The 12,239-nt window shown below is 43.7% G+C and overlaps 1 protein-coding gene across 1 annotated transcript in view; it reads left to right on the top strand.

The window, feature by feature from the left end:
• Positions 1–12,239, top strand: part of WDFY2 (WD repeat and FYVE domain containing 2) — a 109,994-nt gene that overhangs the window by 48,216 nt on the left and 49,539 nt on the right. The window contains exon 3 of the mRNA XM_056562033.1: positions 3,740–3,813. Coding sequence (XP_056418008.1) covers positions 3,740–3,813 — 74 coding nt within the window. The remainder of the gene's footprint in view (positions 1–3,739; positions 3,814–12,239) is intronic.

Below are 12,239 nucleotides of genomic sequence, written 5' to 3'. Positions count from 1 at the left end.
GTTTGGCTACCATAGGAAAGACGATCATGTCCTGACATTCCCTTTAACCCCTTAAGGACATGCACGAAAAGTGTACGGTGCTGCATAGCGTCACATAGTGCACAGCGCCGTACATTTACGGCGCCGCTGTGGCGCAGGAGCTGCGCTCGCTTCATTGCTGGCGGGTCCTGGTGGCTGTCGGCAGCCACGGACCTGCCAGTAATGGCAGACATCAGTGATCGCGCTCATGTCTGCCATTACCCCCTCAGATGCCATGATCATTACAGATCACGGCATCTGCGACAATGCGGCACTTAAAATGGATGATCTGATCGCACGCAGCACTGCCGTGGGGGGATCAGATCAGCCAAGATGACGGACGGAGGTCTCCTCACCTGCCTCCGTCCGTCTCCCGGGGTCTTCTGCACTGATCTGCCTTTCAGCAGACCAGAGCAGAAGATTGCCGATAATATTGATCAGTGCTATGCCCTATGCATAGCACTGATCAGTATTAGCAATCTAATGATTGCTATGAATAGTCTCCTATGGGGACTATAAAAGTGTAAAAAATAAATGTAATAATTTTTTAAAAAATTTGCAAAAGCCCCTCCCCCAATAAAGTTTTTTAAATTTCCCCTTTTCCCCATATTAATACACAAAAGAGTAAAAAAGATAATTAACATATTTGGTATTGACTCGTGTGTAAATGTCCGAACTATAAAAATATAATGTTAATGATCCCCTACGTCAAACGGTGTAAACGTAAAAAAAGCGATCAAAAAGTCACATATGCGCAAATGTGGTACTAAAAATAAACTACAGAGTGTGGTGCAAAAAATTAGCCCTCACACATCCCTGAATACGGAAAAATAAGAAAGCAAGAGGTGATCAAAATGGGGCAATTTTAAACGTACCGATTTTGTTATTTTTTTTTTAAAGCAGTACAATAATAGAAATGTATATAACCACGGGTGTCATTTTAATTGTATTGACCCAGAGAATAAAGAAAACATGTATTTACCGTAAAGTATACAGCGTCAAAATGACCCCCCCCCCCAAATTTGCAAAATTATGATTTTTGTTTAAATTTCCTTACACGAAAAATAATTTTTCGGGCTTACCATACATTTTAGGGTAAAATGAGTGATGTCACTGGTCACGCAAAAAACAAGCCCTCATATGGGTCTGTGAATGGAAATCTAAATATAAAAGGGTTATGGATTTTAGGAAATGAGGAGGAAAAAAACTAAATGCTAAAATAAAATTTTAGCATTAATGGGGTACTCCCCTGGAAAACATTTTTTTAAGATCAACTGGTGCCAGAAATGTAAACAGATTTGTAAATTAATTCTGTTAACAAATCTTAATCCTTCCAGAACTTATCAGCTGCTGTTATGATCCACAGGAAGTTCTTTTCTTTTTGAATTCCCTTTTTACCTGACCACAGTGCTCTCTGCTGACACCTCTGTCCATTTTAGGAACTGTCCAGAGCAGTCCATGGACAGTTCCTGACATGAACAGAGGTGTCAGCAGAGAGCACTGTGGTCAGGTAAAAAGAAAAGAACTTCCTTTGGAGCATACAGCAGCTGATAAGTAATGAAAGGATTAAGATTTTTTAATAGAAGTAATTTACAAATCTGTTTAAATTTCTGGCACCAATTGATCTTAAAAAAAAATGTTTTCCAGGGGAGTACCCCTTTAAGGAGTTACATTTATGGGGAAAAAAATTACAAATAGTTAATAAAACAAAATTTAGATTATTAGAAAATTAGAAACAAGGCTATTGGCAGCAATAAACTGGAAGCTTTGACTATAGTTCTAGTGTTTGGATTTATGGACATGACCCAGGAGCCCAGTGACCGTGGTATGTATCGTGTTGTCAATCACCGCTCATATGTTCTGTGCCCTCGGCCAAGTTTTAGGAATTCTACTGACATCTTTTGGTGCATAATAGCATCTAGAGCTGCCAAAAGATAGGAAGTCACGTGGTTCCTGAGCCTTTGTATGCATTATAGTATACAGTGGTCCCTCAAGTTACAATATTAATTGGTTCCAGGACGACCATTGTATGTTGAAACCATTGTATGTTGAGACCATAACTCTATGGAAACCTGGTAATTGGTTCTGAAGCCACCAAAATGTCATCCAAAAATAGGAAAAAGTGAGGATTAAAGAAAAATAAGTAGATAACTAATATAGATAAAGCAAATCCTTAAATATAAAAGTAAGAAAGATCTGCTGGGAGCTGTAAATCACTATCTATGTCAGTGTTTCCCAACCAGGGTGCCTCCAGCTGTTGCAAAACTACAACTCCCAGCATGCCCAGACAGCCAAAGGCTGTCCGGGCATGCTGGGAGTTGTAATTTTGCAACAGCTGGAGGCACCCTGGTGAGGAAACGCTGGTCTATGTAGAGGACAGGAGCTTCTTCAGGGTCCTATACAGTACATGCAATGTCCTAAAAAAGTAACATGGAGTCACCCTCACCTGGTGTCCAAAAGAGCAGGTAACCCTGGTACAGGTAAAGAGTACAGAACATGTAATACCTCTCTGTACTGTGGTGTAGGGAGCAGAAGAAAGACAAAAAGAGGGGTGCTCACTCGTATGTGGACGTGCGGTAGAAGGAAGGGACCCGTCACCTCACCTAATGTGCTGTACCGACCTGCTGGTAGGATGCAACAGTGTGGGTCCAACACTGTGGAAGGTGTGGGTGGAGGTCAATGGGTGCAGTGTGCAGCTCTATCTCCCCTATCAGTGTCCCTTAGGGTACGGAATAATTGATGGAAAGTGGGTAGATAAAAAGTGGGGAATTTGCGTAGAGCGCTTCTGCTGTCAAGGACAGACTCAGAATGCCACGGTTGCACAGGACAAATTTATTGAAATATTGTAGGACAACGCGTTTCGACGCTCACATGCGCCTTCATCAGGTCCACAAAGGATAAGTTGGGTGCGTCCTGAGGTGTCGGCTGTGCTAGAGTGGCTAACTATGGCACCTCAGGACGCACCCTCAGGAAGCACCCAACTTATCCTTTGTGGACCTGATGAAGGCGCATGTGAGCGCCGAAACGCGTTGTCCTACAAAATTTCAATAAATTTGTCCTGTGCAACCGTGGCATTCTGGGTCCGTCCTTGACAGCAGGAGCGCTCTACGCAAATTCCCCACTTTTTATCTACCCACTCTCCATCTGTACTGTAGGGGGCGCTACCAGACAGCCAGTCAGTGCATGCACTTCAGTAATACAGGGGTTTTACCAGTGAATGCCCATTCTGATTGGTCAGTTCTTTCAGCCATTGACACGTTTCACAGATCTGGACTGTCTGTAGCATTGTATGTTGAGTCTGGTTTCAAGTTACAATGGTCCAGAAAAGACCATTGTATGTTGAAACTATTGTATGCTGTGGCCATTGTAAGTTGAGGGATCACTGTATATGTAAAGACTCATATCAGCATGCTTCATCCACGCACATGATCATAGCCGCCAGTACTGTACCTCTGCAGTAGCCACAGCAGGATCCAGCCAACGATAAATACCTGGCCATCCACGGGTAAATCGGCTGTTTGCTAGGGGTGCAAGTTCACTTTTAAAAAAAAAAAAATATATATTAAAATATATACATTTCACAAGACAACAGCAAAAGCAATGAAGCATCTTCACTTCTTACCATACACAAGACACAACTGTATGTATTAGTGATGGACTCAAGTTTAGATATTAGCTTTGGGTATAGGAGCACTGCTCACCCCATGTTCATTTCTTTCAGCTCCATGTTCATGCATGTCTTTTAACCCGGAAACTCGGAGGCTGTCTGTGGGGCTAGACAATGGTACCATCTCAGTAAGTATTTTGTAAATTCTGTTTTCTCCTTAGACGGCCGGACGGCTTAGTTTAAGGGTTTTATGTATCTATATATGAAAATGTATGCAACTTAGTTGTGTGTAGTGTTTCAGTGTCTAGCCATTACCACTTGCTGTCAGTGAATGGGAACATTCTTATTTACAACCAGGGCTATACACCTGCTAAGCGGGTGCCTGAATATTAGGTTTTCTCCGTCTAGTTCTCTGTATAGACCAGTGTTTCCCAACCAGAGTTCCTCCAGCTGTTGCAAAACTAGAACTCCCAGCCTTCGGCTGTCCGGTCATGCTGGGAGTTGTAGTTTTGTAACAGCTGGAGCCACCCTGGTTGGGAAACACTGGTATAGCTGTAAATGGCCGTAAATGTTGGCACCCCTGAGATTTTTCAAGAAAATTAAGTATTTCTCACAGAAAAGGATTGCAGTAACACATGTTTTGATATACACATGTTTATTCCCTTTGTGTGTATTGGAACTAAACCAAAAAGGGAGGAAAAAAGAAAATTGGACATAATGTCACCAAACTCCAAAAATGGGCTGGACAAAATTATTGGCACCCTTAACTTAATATTTGGTTGCACACTCTTTGGAAAAAATTACTGAAATCAGTCACTTCCTATAACCATCAATAAGCTTCTTACACCTCTCAGCCGGAATGTTGGACCACTCTTCCTTTGCAAACTGCTCCAGGTCTCTCTTATTGGAAGGCGCCTTTTCCCAACAGCAATTTTAAGATCTCTCCACAGGTGTTCAATGGGATTTGGATCTGGACTCATTGTTGGCCACTTTAGAACTCTCCAGCACTTTGTTACCATCCATTTCTGGGTGCTTTTTGATGTATGTTTGGGGTCATTGGGGGAGATTTATCAAAACATGTCAAGAGTTTCTGAGTTGCCCATAGCAATCAATCAGATCGCTTCTTTTATTTTTTAAAAGGCCTCTGAAAAATGAAAGAATCGATCTGATTGGTTGCTATGAGCAACTCAGCAACTTTTCCTCTGGACATGTTTTGATAAATCTCCCCCATTGTCCTGCTGGAAGACCCAGAAGGATTTTGGCTTTCTCAAGTTCATTTTGGCAAAATGTAGTCTTTCTTTTTTATGTCTTTGTGTCAGCAGTGGGGTCCTCCTGGGTCTCCTGCCATAGCGTTTCATTTCATTTAAATGTCGACGGATAGTTCGCGCTGACACTGATGCTCCCTGAGCCTGCAGGACAGCTTGAATATCTTTGGAACTTGTTTGGGGCTGCTTATCCACCATCTGGACTATCCTGTGTTGACACCTTTCATCAATTTTTCTCTTCCTTCCACGCCCAGGGAGATTAGCTACAGTGCTATGGGTTGCAAACTTCTTGATAATGTTGCGCACTGTGGACAAAGGCAAATCTAGATCTCTGGAGATTGTTGATATTTTTCCACAATTTTGAAAGGGTGCCAATAATTTTGTCCACCCCCTTTTTGGAGTTTGGTGACATTATGTCCAATTAGCTTTTTTTCCCTCCTTTTTTGGTTTAGTTCCAATACACACAAAGGGAATAAACATGTGTATAGCAAAACATCTGTTACTGCAATCCTTTTCTGTGAGAAAGACTTCATTTTCTAGAAAAGTTTCAGGGGTGCCAACATTTACGGCCATGACTGTATGAAGATCCTATTCTGTCAATACATCCCCCTGCAAACAGGTGAGAAGCCCTGACTGAGCACAGTGCGGCCCTGACTCAATGCCTTTGTATTAGCACACATACCACATCAGTCCTGTATTGTCTCCTCATGCTTACTAAGAAGAAATTAAACGTTTCTCACACAATTAATGTGATTTTTGACAGCAATAGCTGCTTACAATGACATTGCGGGCCACACTATGTGCATGTGTGAGATCTGAGCCTCTTTATTATGACCCAGAACAGAATAAGCTCTTTTTTTTGGCACCCAAGGCAAAGCTGACTAAAGATCTTAGTAGCATTCCTCCTAAAATGCCAGGCTGAATATTTTAAGATAAGAAAGAAGCACTTGTATTGACTTTTTTTTTTTTTTGCGTCAAAGTATGTCGTTGACATTTTACGTAGCATTTGTATATTGTGATGTACTCGTGTACAGCTGTAGCCAGTGCAGTGTTTTGCAGGTACATACTGACTCTTTATAATTGAGTAATGCCAAGTTTAATACAGACTACTGTTAATGGCACATGGCCTATTGTACAGAAGACATAATACATATACCTTGGGGGCAGTAGATATGATATGTCATTTATAGTACTGTCGCCATATATAAAGCAGAGGACCTGAAGCTCCAAAGTTTAGCTGGGATCATAGTCTCCACCCACTGTAGGTCTGTGTGTGTATTGTGAGCCAGTGACAGGATTGGTGGTTGGATATTGCTATATTTACCCAAGGTACCAGTCATAGGTGGACACTCGTTTCAAGGAAGTGCATATTTCATCCAGGAGAAGTTGGGTGAGTTATGGGTAATTCAGGAAAGTTCGCTTGTTAGACATTTGGTAAGTAGTATTTACTTTTCAGGCCTTTTATGGGATGAAAGGCAAGATTGGTAGTGGGGCTTTTTTTATCCTGGTTCCTGGGACAACTGGAAACTGTGAGGTTAACACATGTAAACTCTGTTTTGCCGGTTGGCTGGTAGTAAGCCATCAGTGTAGTAAGTGCAAATAAATGTGTGTAGTTTGGGTTTAGACAAGCAGGTTTTGTTTTATGCCAAACCCATAAATCCATTTGGACTGTGTCTCTGTTTGCCAATCTCTACCAATTTAGCTACCACAGAGTGTGTGTGTATGTGTGTGTATGTGTATATATATATATATATATATATATATATATATATATATACAAATCAAAAAAAATTTGCAGTATCTTGTAATACCTTTTTTATTGGACTAACAGCATTTTGTAGAGAAGCTTTCGGGATTCCTCCCTTTATCAAGTCCAAAGCAAATCTAAGCTCACAAGCAGAAGACACAGGTTACATCTCACAAATATGCAGGGGTTAAAGGAGAACTCCAGACCATAAAAATTGTCCCCCATAGTGCCGGTAGTAAAAAAATAAAGATGAACATACCTTCCTCCGCTCCCCTGGGGCCTCTGGTAACCATCTCCGGTCTTCGCCGCAATCCACTTCCTGGTTGCTGGTTGTCGAATTAATCCGCCAATCACCAGCCGCAGCGCAGTCCGACTCGGCCGGCGATAGGCTGAGCGGCAGTGTGACTTTTTCGGCCCCGGCCGCAGGTGCCGGTGTAGTGAAGAATTTTGTGTCTTGAAGAGTTTTCACACTGCCGCTCAGCCTATCGCTGGCCGAGTCGGACTGCGCTGTGGCTGGTGATTGGCTGATTCATCCGACCACCGGCAACCAGGAAGTGGATTGCAGCGAAGACCGGAGCCGGTTACCGGAGGCCCCAGGGGAGCGGAGGAAGGTAGGTACATCTTTATTTTTTTTTTACTGCCGGCAGTATGGGGGACAATTTTTATGGTCTGGAGTTCTCTTAAGACAATAGATGTGGAGAATTCACACTAAGATGGGCCATAAATTGTCCTGTTATAGGAACATAACAGACTAAATAGATAAGGATGAGAAAAAGGGGGAGGAAGGGGGGGGGGGGAGACTGATAATTAAGCAGGACAAAGTGAGATACAAGAGAGAATCAAGTACAGTACAGGTTATAAGAAATTTTGATAATGATAAGAAGCTCAAATCCACATTGAGTCCCCTGTTTTTCGAGCCAAAAAAAACTGTATAATTTTGCATGCTTGAAAATGGCTCCAGTAGGAGCTGAAACGTAGTAATGCCTGCATGAGAAAATACATCACAGTTGGTTTGAGTGCTGCGCCCTGGCCTGGTTTTTATATATATATATATATATATATATATATATATATATATATATTGTAGGGATCAGCTCACACGATGGGACGGCAATGACAGTGTTCACACAGGCATCAGGTTTCATAAAATCCAAAAGGACTTTGGCACATAACATAGTGCAATACAAAATAATAAACACCTAAGCCTGCACGGCTCTGACTAACACACAGAATACCTCACTAAGCTAACACACAAAGTAAAGCAAGTCCAAAGCATAACACCGTTCACACCTGTGGGTTTTGGGAGCAGCTGCATCTCCCAGTCTCTCCTCTCCCCACTAAAAGTCCCAGCAAGTCTTTATATATGGCTTTCAATTAGTCCACAGGTAACTTCAGCTGGACCAGATCAGAGAGGAGGGAAAAACTCGTAACGGACCAGGGAATGTGGACTGGACTTAACCCAGCATGGATCGTGCCAGATTGAGAAAACCAGGGGAAAATAGACACAATTCAGCACTTTTCCATACACTTTACCACTATATATATATATATATATATATATATATATATATATATATATTAGGGATGTCCCGGACATTTGCATGAGTACTTGTACTTGTGCAAATGTTACCGATACTACTGCCGATACCTGCAGTTATAGCGACGGCGGTGCGGGCATAGCGGCGGCGGTGCTGCAGCGGTCCTGTGTTCAGGGAAGCAGTTCCAGCAGTAGCGTGTGCCGGCAATGGGGAGGACAGCAGCTTCAGTGCACGGCTTTCCCGAGCCCCAGCTGATCAGTGAGGGGGCGAAACGTCCGTGCCAAGTCGGCGGCGCACAAGTCCCGGCGGCTGCCTATCACTGGGAGGAAGCTAAAGTCACTTCCTCCCAGTTCTCTAGCGCGTCCGCGCAGGAACGAGCAGATCAGGTGGGTCTGCTTGAAATGAATGCGAACACTAAAAGAAATTAAATGAATGTCCATATGTATATAAGAAGGGGAGTGTTATAATAGGAGGGATATGAGAAATGGATAAGGGGGAAATGGGCATATAAGGGGGGAATGGGCATATTAGGGGGGAAATGAGCATATAAAGGGGGAATGGGCATATGAGGGGGGAATGGGCCATTCCTTTTATTTAATATGCATATTCCCCCCTTATATGCCCATTCCCCCCTCATTTAATAGGTTTTATTTATTTCATTGCTTTAATTGGTATCGGTAATTGGTATCGATGAGTACTTATAAAAAAGTATCGGTACTCGTACTCGGTTTTAAAAAAATGGTATCGGGACATCCCTAATAAATATATAATTTTGTGTACACACTGATCAACCATAACATTAAACAGCTCCCCCTTTTACCTTCACCGGTTTATCTTCCCATTTTGTATATTGGCGCCATCTCGCATGATGTGAAGCCCTTTTCAGGAGACCAGGCCACCTTCTTCCATTGCTCTGTGATCCAGTTCTGGTGCTCATGTGCCCACTGTAGATGGCTTTGCAGTGTACATTGGTCATTACGCCACTTAGCCCATACATAACAATCTGTGAACCCGCTGTGTCCTGACGCTTTTCCACCATATGCTGCAGAACCTTTTTCATCAATTTGTTCTAAATGAGTTGTTTAGGATGAGACCAGATGGGCTAGTCTTCACATCCCACACGTATTGTGAGCTTTGGGCACCTCTGACCCCATGATTAGTCCACCAGTTGTCCTGCCTTAGAACACTTTTGAGAGGTACTAACCTCTGCATATCGAGAACACCCCACAAGACCTGCTGTTTTGGAAAGACTCTGACCCAGTTGCTCAGATCCTTATATTCTTATATCCTATTATTTTCTTCTTCCATCAACTTAAAGACCTACATTTTTGGTTGTGTATCGTGTATGTGTCGTGGCGCCAGGTCACTGTTGCATAACAATAAAGAGCAAAGCCTGATCTATTACATTTCACTGCAATGTGTCAGCTTCCACTCGACCTACAAACAACTCTCATTACCCAGTGTAACTAGATGCCCTTGTACACAGATTTCGTCTCCACAATGCTGCGTTTGTTCCCACCGGGGCTTGTATTCCTGACCCGAGCTCAGAACAGCGAGCTGAACAGAGCCGTGTTTGGCCTCAAAAGAGCTGCTCCCCCTTTATTCCTGTTCGAGACATCTATATTTTTGTATATTCTCTGTATTAGTACATATTAGTAGCAGATAAAGCTGCTTTTTTTATTCAGATCTAATCCTGTAACGTAAATATATTAAAGGGGTACTCCGCTGCCCCAGCGTTCAGAACATTTTGTTCCGAACGCTTGGAGCGGGGGCCGTGACGTCACAGCCATGCCCCCTCTATGCAAGTGTATGGGAGGGGGCGTGGCATGATGCCACAACCCCGCCGCCCACACCCAGCATTCAAAACGAACGCCGGGTGCTGCACAGAGATTGTGGGGGTCCCTGTTGCGGGACCCCCACGATCAGACATCTTATCCCTTATCCTTTTGGATAGGGGATAAGATGTCTAGGGGTGGAGTACCCCTTTAAAATATATTTGTCTGGTGAGACAAAGAGGAATTTGCCTTTACACAGAGCAAATGCATAAATATCCATTCCCTAAATTCTTTAAGCATCTGAACCTATTCCTGTATAAACAGAAAAGTTGGTGTAAAGCAGTGTTTCCCAATCAAGGTTCCTCCAGCTGTTGCAAAACTACAACACCCAGCATGCCCGGACTGCCAAAGGCTGTCCGGGCATGCTGGGCGTTGTAGTTTTGCAACAGCTGGGGGCACCCTGGTTGGGAAACACTGGTGTAGAGAGTGGGGAATATGTAGGAAGGGTGCTAAAAGTATCTGGTGCCAAACTCTGCACAGATAACATGTAGCTTGGCGTATACATGGAATCTGTGGGAAAGGGATCGACTCCAGTAAGAGAAGACACCCCCTGTAGTCACTTCATGTTAATGCACTGTAATCACTTATATGGTCTGCAGAGCTTCAGTGTCCTGGATGGATCTTGCTCCGCCCTGTACTGAACCTGTAGTTCATTTCTGGGTCTCCCAAATATGTGTCCCATTACACGCACCAATACCACGTATTTTCTGCCTTGCAGATGACTATAGGTGCTGGATATAAGGGAGGTAAACATCGAATTACTAGACTTATCGGGGGCAATGGTTTTGGTGTCGGAGCATAGTCACAGCTGGTAACTCATCCTGCTCTCTACTTTACATGTTTAGGGTATTCTTGGCATAAGCTACTACACGGGATCTCCAAATGAAGTCACCGCGCAGGCCTGGAGGTTACCTATAGACTAAACTTGGTGCTGTACAGATATTAATTTTACCGCACCTCACATTTCACACGTTATGTGTTTCAGTCCTATTCCTAACTGGCCTTGTATATCAGATCTGTATCCTCAGAATACCTCGCCCCTGCTCCACTTTGTGTCTTTATTTAGGCATTTTAGGCTTTTTCCTGTCCCATTAGTGTAAGACAATAATAGCTGACCTGAACAGAAGGAAGGGCTGATTTACAGCTTAGCAGGCTCCTGTCTGCGAGTATAGCATTGATATAATAGAATAAATATAATAGATACTAGGGATCCACCGATATCGTTTTTTTTTTTATGGCCGATACCGATAATCCGTCACCTTTCAGGCCGATAGCCGATAACTTTTACCGTTATTCCGGAATAAGTTATCGGCTATTTCCACCACATACCGCAGCCGCCCCATCACCTCCCCCCATCCCCGGTGTTATAATTACCTGTTCCCGGGGTCTGTGATACTTCTGGCTCCGTCGGCGTCCTGCGCTGTCTCTGTGTGCACTAGCGGGGACGTTGCGTTGGGGACGTCACTCGTCATTACGCAGCGCACAGCAACAGCGCAGGAGGGAAAAGTATCGCGGACCCCGGGAACAGGTAAATAAAACACCGGCAATGGGGCGGCGGCGATATGTGGGCAGAGGATGGGGGGAGGCAATGGGGGCTGCGGCGGCGGTATGTGGCCAGAGGATGGGGGGAGGCAATGGGGCTGCGGCGGCGGTATGTGACCAGAGAATGGGGGGAGGCAATGGGGCAGCGGCAGTGGTATGTGGGCAGAGGATGGGGGGAGGCAATGGGACAGCGGTGGCGACAGTCGTCTCTGGGCGGGGGTGCGGCATTATCAGCATATTGGCAAGATAATTGCCGATACCGATAATGTCCAAAATCGTGATTATCGGCTGATAATATCGGCCAAACTGATAATCGGTCGATCCCTAATAGAAACAATAATAAATATTACAAATTGTAGCCAACAGTAATACAGTTCTTCATACAGGGGTATTCTCATCTCATAAAGTAATAGCAATAAGGTGCCATTAATTCGTTATCTGTGGGGTTTGGACTTCTGGTGGGGAGGAAGCTGCAGCCGTGGTTAAGTGTTTTGTCCCTTTTTTCCCTGCACAACTAAATCCACATATCAGAAAGTGATGATGTACTGGGGTGATGTGGTATCTCTCAAGGATATAATAGAAGAGGGCTCACCAACTTTTGGGGAATTACCATATTAATTGGGGTATACCATGCACCGGCCTATAACACGCACCCTCATTTGTCCAAGGAAATTTGGGTAAAGAAAG

This window comes from Hyla sarda, chromosome 2, assembly GCF_029499605.1.
Source record: "Hyla sarda isolate aHylSar1 chromosome 2, aHylSar1.hap1, whole genome shotgun sequence".
Lineage (NCBI taxonomy): Eukaryota > Metazoa > Chordata > Amphibia > Anura > Hylidae > Hyla > Hyla sarda.
Note: the sequence above shows the minus strand (reverse complement) of the source record. Positions and strands in the feature narration are given on the sequence as shown.